At 41.2% G+C, this 20736-nt stretch overlaps 1 protein-coding gene across 8 annotated transcripts in view; it reads right to left on the minus strand.

Moving 5' to 3' along the window:
* The window catches only part of MAP3K4 (mitogen-activated protein kinase kinase kinase 4), a 76615-nt gene extending 60249 nt beyond the window's left edge, over window positions 1-16366 (minus strand). For 2 of the 8 annotated variants that reach the window (XM_040597585.1, XM_040597584.1), the window contains exon 1: window positions 15553-16360. In XM_040597585.1, the coding sequence (XP_040453519.1) occupies window positions 15553-15620 (68 nt within the window). In that variant the 5' untranslated portion in view covers window positions 15621-16360. Of the gene's footprint in view, window positions 1-15552 lie in introns of all 8 variants that reach the window. The other 6 variants (XR_005828409.1, XM_040597588.1, XM_040597586.1 and 3 more) reach the window with 6 other exon arrangements.
* Window positions 16367-20736: the final 4370 nt, after the last annotated feature.

The raw sequence follows: 20736 nt of genomic DNA on the forward strand, positions 1-20736 counted from the left end.
TTCCCACTGATTTAAATATTAAGTAAGTTTAACCTCAGAACTTACTTTTGTTACCAAAAAAACTGAACAAAAAAGAACCACAAAAACAGAACAGTGTCTCCATAGCAACTTTTTAATTAGTCTTGATTACTTTGGCACTTTGGAAAAAATACTGGTAGTACTTAAAAATAAGTCAGAGTTCATGCAAACACAAAATTAAGATAATGCATATATGTTCTTCCAACCCCAAATCCAGATGGTCAGCTTAATCACGCTCTATCACTGAATTCAACAGAAAGCATGTATCTTTGCAGGATTAGTACAGAGACCCAGCACAATAGCTTTCCAAACCCAAGTAGAACTTTTCATCGCTATCACATCCAGTAGTATCAGCATATATTGCAGAGTAGCATTACATACAGTATTACAAAACAGTTTGTTATTTTTAAAATGCTGACTTGTCTTTGTAATTTTCCAAGACTCTATTTTGATTTAAATTGTTCAAAGATAAAACCATAGAGTAACATTTTTTTTCCTTCAGTAAGGAACAGGCCTTTAAAAAACAAACAAACAACCAACCAACCACACAACAAAAGAACAACTGCACAGTATCACATCATTAACCCTAGCAATGGCACAGTTCCATTGCAGAACAAGACGATCAAAGACCAGACTGCTATGATTTCAGTCTCCCCTTCCGCCCAGCCAAAAACTCCTATAGCCTTCCCTTTGAGCCAGTTCTGGCACTCGTACAATTGCCCACTAAGCCAATGACAGGAGCTGATCTATTTGTAAACTTGCACGGCAAAAAAAAAAAAATAGCCATCCGTTTTCATACATAAACTCTGGGCAAGCTCAAAGACAACTTCCAGTGCCAGCTTCCTCTCAGAAGAGGAGGTCAGATGTAAAACAACCACGAGGGGGGGGGCATGGCATACATGCACACTTATATTAGAACTTGCTTTAAAAATAAAATATGACAAATACAATAAATGACTATCACGTCAGATAACCTTTCCTTCCTCTGGGACACTTGCTGTCCCACCAAATAAGATTATGTCAGTAGAGTGGCAGTTGGGCACAATACCATTAATAGCTGGATCTCCTCTGCATGACCAAGTGACACAAAGCAACGAAATTACTCTCAGACTGTGAACAGCCAAACTTCAGCACATTTTATGCTGCTCACTGACATATTAGAAAGTTTCAAACTCATAAACAGAAACAAACTATTTTAAGATAATCCGTGAACTGTAACATCGCCCCCACCAATAACACATCATTTGAATTCTTCACCATTTTAAAAAAGCCCTACAAAATAATGACAATCCCCTGGCCAGTTTAGGCTTCAGGGGAAAGTAAATGGCAGCAGGACAGGATTTTAACCTTTCCCTACTATCCCTTTATACTCATCTGATGTCTATCTACCCAGCGTAAATAGAGAAGGGGGGAAAGGGGAGGAGGAGGCAAGGACTCCAAGGCCAAAACAAGTCCCCAGCTGATTGAATCCCATGGGTATGCTGAAGCTCAAAGTGACACCAAGACCTCTGCCTTCCCCCAGAATATGGGACCCATTATCCCAGCACAACCCTCTCATCACCACCATTCCCCACCAGTGCCATACATGGGACTCTCTTGCTTTAACACACATCTGGGAGGAGAACATGCACCACTAGCTCTGAAGGGGAGGAACCACGCAGTTTGTCTCCATCCCCACACATATTTTACTTCTGATGCTGGCATGCAAATAACACCGTCTTGACTTTAATAAAAGACACCAAGGCAAAGAAACATTTGACCTGTATCAGACAGCACAAGACTAGCATCAGTACCTGGTCAGCTCAATTTCAATTTCACTTGAATCACAAATGACATTTTACTTGGTACTATTTTTGAGGCAGATGAGGAATGTTACTCATGCTCTGGTGGAGCGAGTCTGCAGGAAGAAATATGCCAGAATATTCCCAGCCAAAAGAACAGCAGTAAGGCTAACAAAAAAAAAAAGAAAAAAAAAAAGAAACAAAAAAAAAAGTTATCAGATAGTGTACTTTTTCTTTGCCTTTAGCTATAAACAGAAATAAATACCTTAACATGCAGAACAGTTATGTGCTCTACAAAGCCATGGAAACATTTAGTGTGTGGTATTACTCTTCGCATATTACAGCTTTGAGAAGCAAGTTCACCAGCTACTGTAGATAAACTTTAGAGGTTACCTAAGAAAAATGACTGAGGTGGTACCACAGCACCACCCGTAGTTTAAGGAGAGCCCTACACTGCATCTAGCCATAAGGACAACCACACAGAACCACCAACTGTTCAGTCCAGTTTCCTTGCCTTGGGAAATCATGCTGTCTGCGTGTCTTCCAGAAATCCGACTCAATCAACCTCTATTGGCCAAATATAATAGTCTTAATTTTTTCCCTACAGATCTTGTGAAAATTGGTGGATGAGTAACACAAAAGGATCTTGTAAATGCTGAACTGGGAAAGGGGAACTCAGGTTTCCATCTTTTTGGGCATCAGAAAACTTTTATTCCTGAGAACTCTTGCAAAGAGCCCTACTGCAGAAAACACTTCAGGCAGAGCACAACCCCTGATTCTGCCAAAGACAAATCAACCACAGGAGACTAAACCACATGAAACAGAAGTCACTAGTTCCAGTGCTTATGGAACTATTTATTTTTTCAGTGATCTCACTGGCCTGGCAAGGGACAGGGTGGGGTGCTGATGCTCCTGCGGGGCCTGGCAGAGCAGAATCTGTGGCACTTGCATCAAGTCTCAGTGCCAAGGCAGTTTTAAACTAGGACAAGTTACCTCATTATAAAAGACCAGTGAAAACGCCTGCTTTCCTTCTGTTCTTAAGTGAGTAACCTTTTCTAAGAGTGAAATGATCAAACCTCTTCACCAGGCTGAATGAACTCTCTTTAAAGACCATGAGCTGGTTCTTTACTTAACAGTCACTACCTTGTTTGGTTCTTGCTATATGTCTGATGAGAGGGCATGAAGTCATCGAGTATTCAAAACACCCTCCAATCTCACCCAAATTACACACAGATCTATACAGTGGGATCCAGTTTGACTGACTTAACATTCAAACATTTTTTTAATGGGTAATCTAGTAAGCCGTTCTTTAGTTTGTTAAAAACCACAGTAGATTTATCACAAATCATGCAGCACTAGCAGTCAGATCACAAGAGAGCTATCATGCTCTACAGAACCACTCTTGTTAGCAGCTGATGAGATGATCTAACTGGAGCTGGCTGGGCTGCTTAAAGGGTGGAAGGCACAGGTTACAACTCAAGTTTAAAAATTCAGTGTGATCAGTTTAGGGTTGGTATGCAAAGATTCTATCTCAACTCAGAGCTCAAATCAAGGCCAGGGAACACAAAGATTCAGTTTCACCAGAGAAAGCCTTACTGTACAACAATGCACTAAATATATAGGGTCTACAGTAAAGCAACTACATCAGTTTAGTCATGCTGGTATCGATTTTTCTCATCCAGACCACACCAGGCATATATGATCATCAGCAAGAAACCCTCAGGTATTAAAACCAGCTATAATTTTAACAGGTTACTGACACAGCATTTGTAATGTTCCTGTGCTCTTTTCTGAACTAGCCAAAGACCAATTAAATCTGCAAACCTATAAAATGCAGTGCTGGCAAACCTAATTCAGATTACAGTATTTGTTATTAGACAGAATTATTGGTTCCTAAATACTGTTGCAACCAGAGCTGGGAAACATTATGAAAAACTAACTTCTTCTTTGCCACCAGGAACTGCAGGTTTTGGCCCCACACAGCCAGTGAAAACTATCTTAACGTGGCATGCACCCCAAAAAGTAAAAGCTCCAAGTGTGTGTGACAACTGAAGTTACTATTTGCCAACTTTAACACCAATGGTTACGAGGAAAACTGAAAGTGCACAGTTTTCACATCAGTCCATTTATAGGCTGCTCCCAGTCTTAATTTTAATAAGCAAAATGCTTCTCATCAGTTTTAGCCCAGGACTATAAAGAGACTGTAGGCAGGATGCATAAATCGGGAACACTCAGAAAGTTGCAAGAGCAGTATGGTAAAAAAAAAAAAACCACCAAAAAACACAAAACACCACCACCACCAAACAAAACACCTTGACAGCTCTGAAATGCAACAAAATGAAAATAATAAAGAACGTTTCCAACAAGTAACTACTGTATGTTATGCCAAGGTGCATTCAAACTAGAATGAAAAGCCATAGATGACAACAGGATTACTATTTGTTTTTTTTAACTAAGTCAAAGTGTATCCACAACTCCAGCTCAGTCATGAAAACTGAGATAAGTCTTCAAGATCTTCAAACGCCTGCAATCAGGTGAAGGGGAAAATTGAGGTATGAAATTTGGAGCAGCAGGACAGGGACCACAAAGTCTGGTAACCACTGCTGTTGATAAAGGCCATGAGACTTTGGAAAAATAGTTGGTTATCATTAAAAATAAATCAACAAATGAAAAAACCACAGAAGATGATCACATGAGGACATGTTAAAATTACGTAGGCTAAAGTCACACTAAAGGGTATGATTTTTAACCGGTATAAGCATTTTGCACTCTGCTGAAGAATTATTCAAACTTTCAAAGTTTGTAACAATCAATAATAAGAGGTCATGCTAAAAACTGTGACAGCTATATGGGGGAAACTTTTTTAATCTTCCCTTTTTATCAGCTACCATTGATCCTCATAAGCAGGAGTTCAAATGTATTAGGCATTTAGGCAATTAACTCAGGTTCAGCCACTGCTTACCATCCCACACACAGCTTAAAAACTTGCTGGGAATCAGAGCAGTAGAGGTCAACATTGGACTACAAGCACGTAGCCATAAATTTGAATGAGGCAATTACAATGCAGTAGGCAGGATAATCGCCCCCCACAACAGTTACCGAGCTGTGCGTTCCACAGGCTGCTGCTATGAACAGCTTCCTCCCGTTTCAAAGACATTTCACCATTCACACATCAGTAAGGCTCTTTCCCAACCTTCCTATAGCACCTGGCCACTTCCACAGAGAACTGCAAGATCTGTGCAAGGTCCACCACCAAATTATCAACTACTAGTTCTTGATGCTCAGTGATTTTGTTTTAAAAGCAAAGCATCTATTTTTCAAATATATGCTCCTTAACAGGGATTCAGCTGGACAATTAAAGTATGTAAGAAGACAAACTTTCATTAACCTATTCTTAGTAATATACACTGCCAATTAGCTACGGCAGCAGAAAACACAGGCACTACACACTGCCAATCAATTATTTTTTAAGCTAAAGGTAGCTCTCGCTAAATGTAGTTGCAACTATTCTATTTCAAAGATAAACAATGCTCAAAAGTAATTGCAAATTGTCAACATCCCACAGCTGCTGGTAATGTAAAGAGCAAACAGGATTATTAGGTAACCACCTCTGCATCTGTTAAAACTGAAAAACAAAACAGCATCCAGTGAGAGCTGCTAAACACCACACACAACACAACTCTGGAGTCAGCAACTCTAATTTCTGTGGAGCAGTACGGGGTTTCGTTTTATCTGCATAGCACAAGAGAATGTAATGGTACTCCTGGACCAACAGCACAAGGAAGGAACTTCATTAATCAACCAGTAGCACTTGGGAAACTAAGACTGAGGATTAGACAACCTAATCAGGAAAACAAATTAAGATGAAATGACCTTACGTTCTGCTCAAGTGCAGGACTGCTATCTGCTGTAAACTCCTAGTGCTACACTCCAACATTATGAAAGCATCACACAGTCCTATTTTAATCCTTTTAAAAATTCTCTGTACTGATGGAAGCTATAAGCTTAAATAAATGGACTTGGTTGTGAAAAGCTCCTGAACTGAAAGCAGAGGACTATAAACCCCATTTTGCATACAGTCTTCTCTTAAAGACCTGCTGCATTTCTGAATACTGAAAGTAAGTGCTTGCAGCCATTGCATTTGAAGCAGTTACTACAAATTACTGTAAGGGGAGCAAAAGAAACAGTAATAAAAAACCTTGAAGGAAGAACTGTAAGCACAATTCCAAGGAAGCCTTCAGTAAAAAGCAAGGAAAAAAATCTTGGGTATTTTTTCATTATTTTACTTTTTCTTACAAACCAGCAGGAATTTGCTCAGTTTGTACAAGTAAAACTTATTTTTTGCTAAATACATCCTGTGTAAATCTAGCACATTGCTGGTGGGTGGTGGGGGATGGGGAATAGCCTGGTTAGCAAGATACAAAAATTCTGTGACTAGCATGGACATTTAAATGGTGTACGTTGCATATTTCTATAATGACTGTATCTCCAAAGACTATAAAAAACCCCCATACTGTTCACATTAAAACCTAATACTGACATACAGTAATGAAGATACTTGACTTCGCATTCACACTTGAATCTCATATGCCTGAGCTCAGCATTTCTGAGCAGTTAATGTTAAATCTTGCTCACCAATAACTTGTGATTGCTGCCAACATATTAAAGGACTTACTGTTACAAACTTTGTAACATGCTTAATAAGATTTTTAACAGTTTTAACATTTTAAGTAGAATTAAATGCAAATTGAAACTAAGGACATGTCTGGCTTTTTCATTTGCTATCCTTAAGATAACATGGGTAAGCTATAGGAAAGCACCAAGTTTTACTTTTTTTTTTTAAATGAGAAACACTATCACGAAGATAAATTGCAGATACAGTCCTTCTTAAAGTTCTTCTAGTAAAAAAAATTTATAAGAACAGAAAAGTCTTCAAATTATGAAGGGTGAATGCAATTAGACTTGTAAAAAGCACTGCATCTCTATTAAAGCCTGGATCAGCCTCCCGAGGAAAAAAAAAAAAAAAATATTACTTTTGGAAGATATCACTGCTTGGCAATGAATACTCCTTTCAATTCCTTACCCAGAACCATGGGTATCTGTTACCTGTTGCCATCCCAAATTTTAGAGAGGACAAGAGCACACAGATCCATACCACATCCCACCAGCAGAATGAAAATCACTGAAAGCAACTTAGATCTCAAGGGGAGAACAGCAACAAGAGCTTTGGTGTTACAAGTTTCCAGCTCACAAGGATCTCACAGACATTACTTAACTGTAGAAAAAAGGCATCTGAATAACCTGACAATAAAGTCTGCCAGAAAAACACCTAACAGCAATCTCACAGTGGAAAAGGGGAACTTCAGCATATCATCTCTTCTGGCAAGCAGGCTGTACAAAAAAATGACAGAGAGGAAACACAAAATAAAAACACTTATTCTCTAAAGCACCTGTTGCCATTGCAACAATTCCTCCAATTGGTAAGTAAAACGCAAGATTGCTAACTACTTTAATTTCTCAGGACCTGTTTTTCAACCACACTTCTCTAACCCCCATTTGCATATCCCTATGATTACCCTTACATCTGCACTATTCTTCCAGTCAACAGGAGGTGGCTAATCCTATCTAGCTAAATGCAACCATTTCCCATCTCTTCTGAAAGCTAAAACATAAATATTCATGAGGGTCACATTCAACCTTTCATCAATTTCTTTAACCATAAAAACAGATATTATGTAAGGCACACCAGTGTCAAGACTAAAATGAATGGGGAAAAAAAAACTTGAAACTTATCTAAAAATCAGAAGAAAGTCTGAAAGAGATAGAGATGCTAAAGGTAATGCCTGGAAGTAATCTGAGGAACTAAAAAAACATTTTGTCACTGTTGTCATCTTAAAACAACATCCTAAGACAAGAATTTAGGGCTTTTCTGTATTCATTGAGGATTTCAAAATAACATTTTAAAGAAGAAACAGTATTAGCGTAACAGCTTTAGTTTTAAGAAATACGTGAACTCAAATTCAGCCACACATAGCTATATTCTTCCTCCCAGAGGGGGAAGGCAGGATATGTGATCAGTTGTCTCTGTAGTCTTGAAATGAACAACCAGCACACTGCGGGAAAGGTGGCACTTGGGCAGTGGGAGGAGAATTTACTTGTAACACAGACGGTAATTTTACTATTTACTGCTGATGCGAACTGAAAAAAAGCACTTGCACCTTTCATCAACTAAGTCTGTAGATGCAAATTTACAGAATCTAAGTTTTCTTTAGAACAGCTTATAGCAGAGAAGCTTGTAAGAGCACAAAACCCATAAAGTAATATTTTAAAAAAACTTTTTAAATCAAGTATGAAATGTAGTGAAGCTTATTAACACAACTTTCTACAGGGATTAAGTGAAGAATTACCAAGACTATAGTGACAGTAAACTGGCACAAAAAGGGGAACCTGTTCCAGTGCACCTTTTGTCTCCCAGGTTGCACATCCCTGCCCCCTCTGCACAGAAGTCAACAATCATGTGAACTCAAGTCACCAATTTGACTGGGGAGCAACCACACAGATTTTTTTTGTTGCATTGGATCAATAAACTGAAGCAAAAACTCCATAGGACAGCTAGATCCAGAAAAAAATACAGTGGAGCAGCTCGGCTTCCTCTTGGGGAGAGAGACCAGGAGGATGAAAGTAACATGCTGTTCCAACACATTGAGTCTAACGGGAAATCATGCCCTCAGTTGCTCTCTTCTGGCTGCAGCTGAAGCATTTTACAAGGTGACTGTCCTTTTCTGCTTTCTACCCACAGTTTGCCAGAAGTTACCATCCCTCAAGATGCACAGGTATAACAAAGTACCAACCCCGGCTGTTCACCAGTGCTGCCAAAACTATCCGGCTTAGCCGGACTGTCTTTGTTAGCAGGACTTTTTCCCACTTCAACCACTTCAATTTTGATTATGCAACCAAATGTATTTAATGTTACACTATTCATATGGCAAATATTCCTAGTTGTGGGGAGGGGCGGAGAGATAGGGATGTTAGGAGATGAGAACAGTAATTTCTAGTCTGGGTCAGCTGCAAAACTAATGTGATTTTTTACTTGCAGCAATGATAAAAGCAAAATACTTGGGCAGGAGGATGCTTAAGGTAATACCTGTATCACTACTAAGAACTGATTTCATTACATAATTCCAGCAGCTTTTTTATAAATTAACCTATGCACAAGGGTTAGTCAACATAGCAATAATTACAGAAACACTGAAACTTCATTAGTAAATAGTCAGAATGTAATAGTAGCCATGTAATAGCCATGCTTTGCTCCTATTTATGCTTTGTTTATCTTTGAAGACTAACATGTAGCATGGCTGCACAAATGCAAACACCCAATGCTGCTACAAAGCCCTGACCTGTATCTTGCCACCTGCTTCCAAACTATGGGATTACGCTACAACAGCCCTGCTAACAGTTAAGCAGTCCCCAGACCAGCTAAGGCCTGAGAGAAGTACAAAGCAAGTATTTCTGCTGCAAGATCAACATTGGTTTGTAGCAAGATTTCACTGTGCTGGAATCACCATTGCTGCAGAAATCTACAAGCAAAAAACATAATTATAGGGGAAAGGACTAACATAAAGCTTAGAGCTAAACAGTTAATCTGTAATTGATTCCCAGTTACATCTTTTCACCCCTGGTAACTCTCAATTAAGCTGTTTAATTAGAACAGAAGGACCCAGTAAGTGTGAACATACTTCATTACTACAGTAGACCTCAAGCACATGCCTGACTAGCCAGTTCCCCCCATTACAAAGTTCCTTACAGCACTACTGTACTGATTAGCAACATTTATTTTAAGAGACAAATTCAAACAAAATCTTCTGCTTCTCACAATCTGGAAGCTACCACTGTCAGTTTTGTAAATTACTAATACTTGTGGCACTTCTTTCCCAAAAATTCTTCTATATTCTTGGGCAGAAGCTTCTAAGTGCTTGATTATTATGACAAGACGACACAGTCACAGAAAAATGTAACAAAGGCTATTGAAACAGCAGACAGGTGTTGAAGTACCTCTTAACTGACTGAAAATATAGTGAACTTCAGTAAGACAGAAATTGTCAATGACTTACAAATAAAGCAAAATGCAAATTAGTACTCATCATATTTCTCATTGCAAGCAGAGATAAGAGCTATTGCAACCTATTTAAATGATCTACAGAAGTATTTTTTCTTCTGCAAGTTACAGCAACTAGACATTAGTATAAAAAAATAAAATAGAGCTCTTGTAACAGTTTTGGCAGTTCTTCATGTTCTCATCTCAGAAAAAAATAATCAGAACTTCCTGTTCTTTTTTATTAGTAAATCTGGAAACAGAGAAAGTTAACTATTTTTTCTGTCTTGAATTATTATAAATTTTCATGCAAATCTGATTATGACATAACAGCATTTGGAGATTATGCATGTACATTCTTCTCTGAGCTTTTTTTTTACCCCATTCACAAACAGATTATTTTATTAAAACTACGCCTTATGTTATTTCAGCAAGAAAGAACAACAGATATATTTAATTCTGACATTGCTCTATAATGTGTAAAAAAGTGTCAAAATTGTTGATGGGTTTTTCAGGTTTACATATCCACATTTAAGCCTACCAGGTGAGGCTGCAAACGGATCAAAGGTTAGAACTTTACAAACAGGAGCTAATGGAGCTTCACCCAGCCCAGCTAGTATCCAGCTCTCTTCAATGCCTCAGAACTACTAATGTCAAAATATCAAATGATTTCAGTCACCATGCTTCTCCTTAGTGCTACTTTTTCAACCTCAACTACATTGTAACTCATCTTTGGGGAAAAAATAAATTTCCAAGAACAGCACCTTTTTCTTTTTCTTTTCTTTTTTTAAATGAGAAGCTCTGAAATATGTTTTCATCGTTAAAGTAAAGATGGTTGAGCATTACATAGCACAGTATAAACCCAAAGGGTAAGTGCTGCAGTTCTTGGCACCTACACAAATCAGATCCCAAGGTCTCAAGCCACACATCCAAAAAATAAAGTATATTCAACTATAAACCACTTACAAAAAATCTAAACTAACAAATCTGGACAGATTTTCAGGAAAATTTAAGCCACACCAGGAAAAGTTACATACTACTGGGAAAAGAGCTACTATGACAGAAAGCATTAGGCTGCCAGGCTCAACTATAAATATATCATAGCAATGACAAATTGGGAAAGACACAGGACTAGGACAGAAGATAACAAGATCTGTAACAGTCATTCTTTCCCCTCTCTCCCATGCACAAACTCGTAGTTCTATTCCTAGACAAGAAAAAGCTACAAACTGATTTTGATTCAAAAGTTTCAGTTCACCTTTTAGATTAAGTCAAATTCTACAAGAAATCTGAAGGTGAAGCATTAGAAGTTAAACATGTTTTTAGCGAAAGCTGGTGCCTAAGCACTGGATTCTGGACTATGAGTCCACAACCTTTGGAAAATCCAGGCAATGCAACGGAGCTGCAGTACTCTGCCCTACTTGGAGCATCCCAAATGCTCAATGGACATGCCCAAGGAGAGTTCTACAGTGCAGCCGAGAAGTAACAGAGGCATATGTAACTGTGGCCTTGGTATCATTTACTAGATGCATGTTTCATAGCTAAAATGGTAAAAACTTTACAAATACTGCTCTCAGAGGAGCCATCAGCAAGTAACCAGCAGCACACATAAGCCAAGGGCAGACTTAATCATAAATGCATACCACATTACAAACCAACACACCCACAGTCAATACCATCAGATGCTAGCAGGACACAGAAGGAACGGAACAAATGTCTTCCTTCTGTCCCGTGACAGCAGGAAATATTCACCCGGACAATAAAACTAGAGCCCATCTTGTCTGGATCCAGAATAAACCTGATCAAGGTTCACGGCAAGCTGAAATGATTTTACATACATGGTTCTTGGATTGGACATGACCGAACATTTGACAACACTCAAACTCGGGTATTAAGAGCAAACATTCCGGTTTGCCTTTATGTTTACCAGTTGGCCAAGGATGAGCATGGGAATCATCAGCTCTTTAGATGAATGAACTCCGAAGTTGTTGGTTGTTTTTTTTTAATTCAAAAATCATTTAGATAATAGATTACAGGCTAAACATAGCATCAATGCCGTTAACACTCGAGAGCAGAAGAAAACTTTCGGCAAGTAACAGCCCTGCAAACAGAAATAGCATATACAACAGCAAATCCAACCACGTAGCTGAAGTAGTAAATGCTAAGATACCTGTATCTTCCCATGTTGACAGAGGTCAGCATACCACTGGACTAGCAGTGGGTAGTATAAAAACTTGTCTTCTAAATCTGTTTTAGATGCAGTTTAAAAAGAATGGTTTGTATATAATCTAAGAAATCTGGTCGTCATGGAAGCCAAATCTTTATAAGCCTCTAAAAATCCCAATTTGCTCCCCTGAATAAAAATTACTGCACATGCCTTATTCTTTGCTTTAAATTCAGTAGATCTGTTTTTCACCACAGCACGGTTTGCATTCCACAAGGGCCAATATCACTAGCTTACATAATAGTAAAACCAACCTTGACACAGACAGCCCTAATTAACAGACATAAAAACATCTCAAGCAGCCACACAACGCAGACTAATCCTTGATGCTACAAATGCCAAAGACATCTCAACTAGCACTTTGTGTATGTTTGTGTGTAGGTGGAGCAATCAGTCATTCATCCCAATCTTGCACATGTAAACAAGAAAATGCAATACATGAATATCAGAGATTATATCTTACCTCATTTAAATGCACGGGGGAAAAAAAAAAAAAGAGTAACAAAAAAAAAAGGATGGTAAAGCTCTATAAACATAAATATTTTTTCCCACTGAAGCTATAATCCTCAGTTAATAAAATAATTTCAAATTCTTTCACTGCTGGTACATTGTCAGTCATACAGATAATTTGGCAAACAGAAAAATAGGTTGAGCACAATTCATAGCATGACCTCAGGCTTCCCCCAAACAACAGATGCTGTAGACTGACAGCCCAATTCATTGTCATCACATAGCCAATAAATCTGATAAGACAGACCACTGAAAAATTCCCCAGCACCAAGGAAGCCTCGACAGTATACACAATTCTGTCCTGCTTTACTCACAGCCTTCCTCCTTCCTTCACCCCTATGTTGGATGTATGCCAGGAGAAAAGAGGGCTACAAGCAATCAAGGCACAAGTTAAGAATAGCCCTACGGCTCTTCATGCCTTCACAGTGCCACCAAAATTGGCATCCCAACAAAGAACATGCTTAAGGCCTCATTTTCCTCTATAGTGGATTTTGTGTCAGAAAATTCTTGGGAAACCCTAAAATTGGGCTCAAAAAATTTAAAGCCTATAGGCCATAACCAAGAAGCACCAAACCTACCTGTTTCAACCAGTGTTCTAAACTATCTAAGTGGAAACATCTTATCTTGAAAACTGTTTGCTTTGTTACAAGTAGTGATACTTCAACCTGAATTCTTCCCAAAACTTTTCAGCAGTATCTTTTCATTTATGCATAACCACTGCAGGCTGTCCAATGTCCAAGTGCAATGCTGCCTCAGAATCAACATCTGCTCATAGGTTGCCCAAGTATTTTTCACTTTGGAACTGCCTCTCCTCTCTCCCCACCCCAAAGGGTGTGTTTCAAAAACGAAAGGAAGACCCGGAAAAAATAGTTTGTAGATGTATTGCTAATCAGAATGACTGAGTACTTCTCCAGCAGAATTAAACTGAAAGAGAATGCATTATACCAAAGCACTTTAGTGCCAGCCAGAAGAACTCTTTAGCACAAGAACACACATTCTACAAACAGGATTAAAAGCTACTTGCCACCAAATGGATTTCAATTTCCCAAGCCTGCACACAGTCCCACTGATTACAACAAGATTCTGACCTCACAGCCACAAGACTGAACACCTAAAGACAACTCCAACATTTAAATAAACTTTGATCATATCTGAAAAATATTCAGATACTTTATTCCTGTATTACATTCAGAAAAAGAAAAAAAAAAAAGCAAGTACTGCATAAAGCCAGAGAAGCAGTTCTGTTCTAAAGCAGATGTGAAGTTGGTACACGAAGTACACACAGAAGTGAATCACTGTGGAGTACCCTGCACAAATTAAGGCTACCTAATTGTTTTGAGACATCTCCTTCCCACCCACCAGCTCACTCTAAAATAACTAATTCAATTTTCATTTGCTGGGTAAAGTTGCCACCACACTATCCACACCCACATCCGACTCATAAACTGTCTTTTAATAAGCAGAATCCAGCAGAGGTCAGAAATGGCCCTAGACAGGAAATGCCTGGGTGTTTTCCATTCATGCACTGCAGATTACTCTTCTACATGAAGACAGCCCAGGTCTAGGGTCATGCTGTTGTACAAACTTCGTTTTCTGCTTAACCTGCACTATCACTCTTTGAAGATACTGTAAAAAGGAACTTGAAAGCTTACGAACACAGTTGCCCTACTGGCATATGTATTTCATAATATTTCTGTTAAATCTAATTAACTGTTATATACCTTCTGGTTTTGGCAGTCTCATGACATAAGAAAAACAAATCATTAAAATACGCTAATGAAAACTCCAACCAGATACTGTTCAACTCCATAGCTGCATCACCACTTCCCTGCTAATACATCAGTACAAAACAGTAGCTTGCAATATCCAAGAATGATCTCGGGAACACGACAGCACCAAGGTTTTTTGCACAGCACACCTGGAATACAACACGCCTGACTATTGCCTTCCAGTACTAATTGATCACACGAGCATTTTAAAACACGTTTCCTGAATGCCTCCTAGTGAGAAGTGAAGCGCATCAACAGGATGTTATTTTAAAAGGAGAAATAATTGCCAGGGAATTAATAACTTGGACTTATGCAACACTTCTACAGCCAGTTGGAAACACTAAACGATGAAGTAATTTGCATCCCCATCTCTCAGCAGGGCACACATGGAGACTTGCAAAAAGCCAATCTGCAGGTCAGCACATTCAGGAGGTAACAGCAGTCGCAAAAAGCTTGAGGCATCATAACGTTAGCCCTCTTTGTGGAAGACTTTTTTTAAAAAAATACCTGTTATCTTCTGACAAATACCGATTGCAACGTTGCCAGGAGCGATAGTCCAAGATCCTGCTGTTTTATCGGCGCCTCAGAGCGAACCTAGCTACCCGGCTTTAACCACGGCTGCTATACACACGGGACAGCCTCCTGGAAGGCAGTGTTTTTATCTCTGCAGTTCACAAGTCAGCGAGCATAGGTCACACCCCGCCAGCCGCGCAGGGGGCTCCGACAGTCGCTCCGGCCACCGGCAGCGGCTGCCCCCGAGAGCCGCCCCCGGGAGCGCCCCAGCGACACCCCCCGCTCCTGCCGCTCCCCGCGAGGGGAAGGGAACCATCTGGGTTTAATTGCAAAGTGCCCACAAAACATTGCCTTACCCACCGCAGCCACTAGAGATTTCTTATCGCAGCACTTTCTCACTCCGTGGGCGCGTTACAGAAGCGCTGAAGCGGCAGCCGGTGCTTCCGCAGCGCAACGGGCCGAGGGGCGGCCAGGCCACAACCCCCCAGCGCTGCGCTCCCGGCGCCGTGCCCCGGCGGGGCGAGCTGCGCCCCAGCAGCGCAGCGGGGCGGCTGGCACGTACCCGGCCCGGCCCCGCTCCCAGCCCGGCGGCCGGGCCGCCGCTCCCCGCACGCAGCTCCGTGTTCGGCAGCGCGCCGTACTGACCTCCCCGGCGGCGGCGGCGGCTCCTCCATGGCGGCGGCGGCAGAGACCAGCGCGGCGACGTCTCTCATGCGTGCACCGAGGCCGGCATGGCGACGGGTCCCAGTGCGCGGCCCGGCCTGGCCCGCTGCGGCGCCGGGGGGTGCAGCGAGCAGCAGGGGAGAGCTGGAGGGGGGTGGGGGGTCTCTACCCAGCTGCAGGAGCCCGGCCGCGCAGAGCCGCCCGCGCGGCCGCCATCTTGGGAACAGCCTCGGCGGGCCGAGACGCCGGGAGCATCACTACGGCGTGCGAGGAGGGACCGGCCGGGCCAGAGGCGCTCGCTCCGCCGCCGCCGGGCGGGGAGAGGCACGGGGCGGGGGCGGCCGCTGCCCGCTGCCCCCGCCGGGGGGGGCGCCCGCCCCTCACGCCGTCGGCGGGGCCGGGACCGTGCGGGCTGGCAGGCAGCGGCGTTCCGCGCTCGGGAGGCCGGGGGTGTTCCCCCGCCGCTCCCGGGAGGGGCCGCGTGTGCTCCGGCGCCGGGCGGCCCTGGAGGCGCGGCGGGAGCTGCCGCTCCGCCAGCTGCCGCCTGGCTGCCGCCCCGCCGCGGCAGAGCTGCTGCCGTTACCGGGTGCCGCTCGCTGCGGGCGCCGCCGACTCAAAACTTGCACGTTGCCACCCCGCTAGCAGCCAGGGATGGAATTAAACACCGAATTGCCGGGAGGGCGGCGGTTTAGCTCAGCGGGTACCGGCGCCCCGCAGCCCCCCGGAGCGGCAGCCAGCGCGTCCGGAGGCGGCAGCGCCTGGTCCCCCGGGGGGCACGGGGCAGCGGTGAGGGGCGCTCACGGCTCTGCGGGCACGGGGCGGGGGGGAACAGCGTCATCTGTGGTGCTGCTTACAGACCAACGTGTTTCGTTTGATAAGCCTCGTCTTTCTAATGCCTCCCGCAGCGCTGGTTATCAGGCACTGGTTATTACCCATTTGGAAATGCAGGGGGGGAAAATGTAATTTCCCGAACTACAGCTTGGCTGGAATGCCAGCGATAACGCCCTGCAAAGGCAGAAAAGTGCCGTCGAGTTATTTAATTGTTACGGTTGGTGAGAGAGCCTCATCTTTTGTTCTGCAGGGCTGGAAGTACGGCAGCAAACGCTGGAATCGGTGGTGTGTGTACAGCGTGTGTCGGTTCTGAAGACTGAAGTTTGAACTTGGGCTGGAATCAGTGCCAGATTCTGCTTTATGCACAGTTCCTTCATTAAATCAACTGTACAAGAAATTCCACAGATTTCTAGCCTGATACTAAAGTTCAGTTGTACAGTCACTGTTCACAATACAAAGTTGTCTGTGTATCTACTGAAGTTTAAGAAACAAAGTTTCTACAAATTGATTTTAACAGGCCTTTTGAAATATAAGGATTTAAAAAAAAAAAAAAAAGCTGAAATGCAGGAGATACTTCTACTATACATGTATCATGTTAACAAATACATGCATCAAAATGTGGGACCAGATGAAGAACATTATGCAGGAAGCCAGTTCCCTGTTCTCTATAGGTCAAGAAAAATACCCGGATCATCATGACCCTGATGGACATGACATTTAAACATCAAGACATTCAGCATTTACGTGCAGAATAATTACTTAAGATTACAGCATGTAATGGAAAAAAGCAGTATTTAACATGTTGATGATTTTTGGTGAAATACTTGAGCCCCAAACCAAAAAGCAGTTCTAAAGGCAGTTACACAAACTACATCCCAACTGATCTGTCATGGTGAACAAAACCTAGAAATTATAGATGAAGAAAGTCAACATCAGAAATTCTGAAGTGGCAACCTGATGAATTACTTGTAGTCTCCATAAAAACATAAATTCTCTAAATCTAAAGCAAAGCTGCTTATTTCACAGTATGCTCTTTTTTCAGTATGATTGCAAATAACAAAGGCTCAATGTCGTTGATGAAATAAGTGCATAGCGATGGCTTCTGGCATTATTTTTGGCTATGCTATGGACTATCATCTGACACCACCTCTTCAGCTGTTTGCAGGGCAAAGAAGTACTTGTCTTTAGCAATCACAGCAAAATTTTTCAGCTTCTTTGCTTCTTCAGTCAAAACAATCAGTGTAGTTATGTTACGAGCACCGAGTTTTCATTAACTAGGAAAAAAATATATATATGATATTGCCTTTTGCCACAGATGTGATGGCACAATGGTGTGGATGTGTAGACAGCCGGGGGGGGGGCTTGGCAAAGGTAAAAATGGGGACTGCTCACCTCCACTACTTACTGTAAATATTAAGATGATTTACGGAAGCAAACTGGGGTTCACTGCAGCTCCCAGACAAGGAGGTCCAGAATAAACTTTCCCACATGCCTCTTCCCCTTTCCGTTCAGGGCAACCCAGCATATTGGGTTGCATCACATTCTTGTGGTATACCATACAGAATAGGCTAAAACTACAGATGACTGGCCAAGCAAAGCAAGGCTGTGTGTTAGATACAATGGCACTTCTTTGTCCGCAGTAGGCCATAATAAGCAACACAGCTCCTGTTGTAAGAGGAGAGGTTTATGAACGGCCTACAGGGAACTTGGAAGGAAAGGAAAAGAGTTGCAGGAGTATATGGAGCCGGTAGTACAGGAGACAGCAGATAACATTAAGACTGTCAGAGCCTATGTCGAGATAATATTTAGCAAAGGCAAAATTTAAAGAAGTTACAGAAGTCTTACGAAAATTGATATGCACAAAATTATTGTAATTATTTTTGACTTCTTTTAAGGAATATCTTTTAAAGACTCCCTCACTGCCAGTTTGTGAGTCTAAACATATCAGCATTACCCAGGTGCATGGAAATTGATAAATGAAATTGTTCACTCTGGTTTCCACTACTGGAACAGAAGAAGGCACAAAATGAAAATAGATATAAAAAGAAATGATGTCTTCATCCGTCAGAAAATTGAGTTGAAATATTAGTAATGTTAATGGATTTTATTCTCTGATGTGGCAAAATGATGATCCCAAAATTCTAGGCTTAAAAAAAAAACACCTGAGCAACTGTCAAAGTAGACAATAATTTCGGATTAACTTCTGTTTTCTGAAGTTTTAGGATAAATTTTCTTCTTTTTTTCAGCAACCCTGTGGGTTTGTATTTTTACTAGATACTGTGTTTGCTTAGGAATCGTTTTTTATTCCAGCAGCATGCTTTTTATTACACTGGCAGTCCTAGAACTTGCAATAAAAATTTAAGAGATGGCAATAGCATCCTAGTACCAAAAACGGGTCTTTCAGATAGTTTTTTTTTTTTAATTTCTACTGCAAATACCCGTTAAATTTCTGTCTGTTCCTGGGGCATAGATTCTGTTACTCCTTTCTCCTCATTTCATCACACATATCAGACTGGATTGTACATGCAGCTGTGCTTTTGCCATTTGTGAATTCTACAGCTGTTTTCTATATACAAAAAAATACTAATGAGGAAAAAGAAAGATTAGGTCCATGTAGGTAATTAAATATGTTACAAGAACGTATTCGAAAATTTTTTTCCCAGTACCTCTCACAAGGCCAAACTTCTATTTCATGCTATGAATGTTATGCAGAATAAGGCACAACTTGCTCTTTTTTTAACACAGTTAATGAAACATAGTAATTGGAGGGTACTTCACTGTGAACTATGTGCAAAAATGAAATTGTCGAAAAAAACAGCTTTGCAGATTTAGTTTTTCCTTCCAATATATTTTTTTTTTAATTCCACTAAAAGCTGTTGAAAAGTAAAAGCAAATTTAATTAGACATAGACCCTCTTTCAGCAGTAGACACTGGAAAGCAGCCTGTTAGCTATAGTTAGTCTAAATCTAGTAAAATGTGCTGAAGATAGAATTTTCATTTTTTCTCAGTCACAGATTAGAAATGCTCTTCTGCAATGCAATTAAGAGCAAAACACGAACAATACCTGCATTTAATATCTAGAAGACAATCTGACACCATCTTTTTCATATGTAAATATGCAACTAGCTACTCCAGAGTCAAAATAAAACACCAACATGTATTTCTACCTGGAAATACGCAGATTCTTCCATCTACAGTTTTGTTGCTTTCCCAGAAGGCCAGGTTGGGTGTTTTTTTAAAGGAGCAGAACTCAGTTTTCAGTGTCGTACAATCTGAGCTTTGCTGCAATTGATTTGAAGTGTGAACCTGTGAAAGAAATTAAGGAGTCACACTGTATATACCCCTGTTCAATCATCTGTTACCGCTGTGATTCATTCACTTCAGAAGCTCGCATGATAGCTGCCAAAGCTTGTTCAGCAGCATGGTTTAACATCCATCCTATAATAGGAGCCAGCTAGCTTGACAGAGGTAGAGTATTTCTGTCTGAATACTGTCATCTCACATGCTGCATGTCAGATCACACAGGGCTTGATATCATTAACTCATCACTATTAAAGGAGTATCTGTTAGTAAGAGTAGCATGAAGTCAGAAAGATTCCTGGGATTATTGTTTTATCACTTCAGCTGGGTGTTTTTCCTTTTTGCTTCCTGTCCTGAAAAGCAGCTGTATGTAACACTGCCTCTGCCATTATTAAAATGATATGACCTACATAAAAGAAGTGTAAACCTCAGTTGTGGTTACAGCAGTATGCTTTTACTGTGTAAAGCTGGTCTTCGGGCTCAGTGTCTGTAAAGCCGGGCATGGGTAAAACTGCTGGCTGGTATTCAAAGGTACCTTGGCACCGGACATAGAAATTATTGTCCTTAGGTATAAATAGACTGAAAATTATTCTGATTCAACACCTGTATTGTAACAGTCTGGCTACAGTAGCTTGTGTCTTCCCAAGAACTAACTTCGGACCTGTGAAAATAAGCTGCACTGAATTTAGTGCTACTTGAACTTGATTATCAACGACAGAGTAAGCTTCCTTAAAGCTGGCTTGGCTCCTGCTAACTTACACTATAATTCTTTCCCCAACTGTATCATAGATATAGTGACCAGCTGTGGGACATCTATAAACAAGACCAAGATCATTGCAGTGCTTGTTTGCATTTGTGTTCAATAGAGTAATTTCAAGTTCAAAAGAAGCTCTACTGAAGAACTGGGGCCCATCCTCTGAAACCCCGTTTGTAGACTGAGAGCATATCTGTCTTCTGTGTGTGCCTGACAGTGCAATTTAGTTCATTGTTGCGTGCAACTCTGTGTTTTCAAGCATCTTGCAAGTTTGAACACTT

This window comes from Falco naumanni, chromosome 6, assembly GCF_017639655.2.
Source record: "Falco naumanni isolate bFalNau1 chromosome 6, bFalNau1.pat, whole genome shotgun sequence".
In the NCBI taxonomy this organism is placed as follows: Eukaryota; Metazoa; Chordata; class Aves; order Falconiformes; family Falconidae; genus Falco; species Falco naumanni.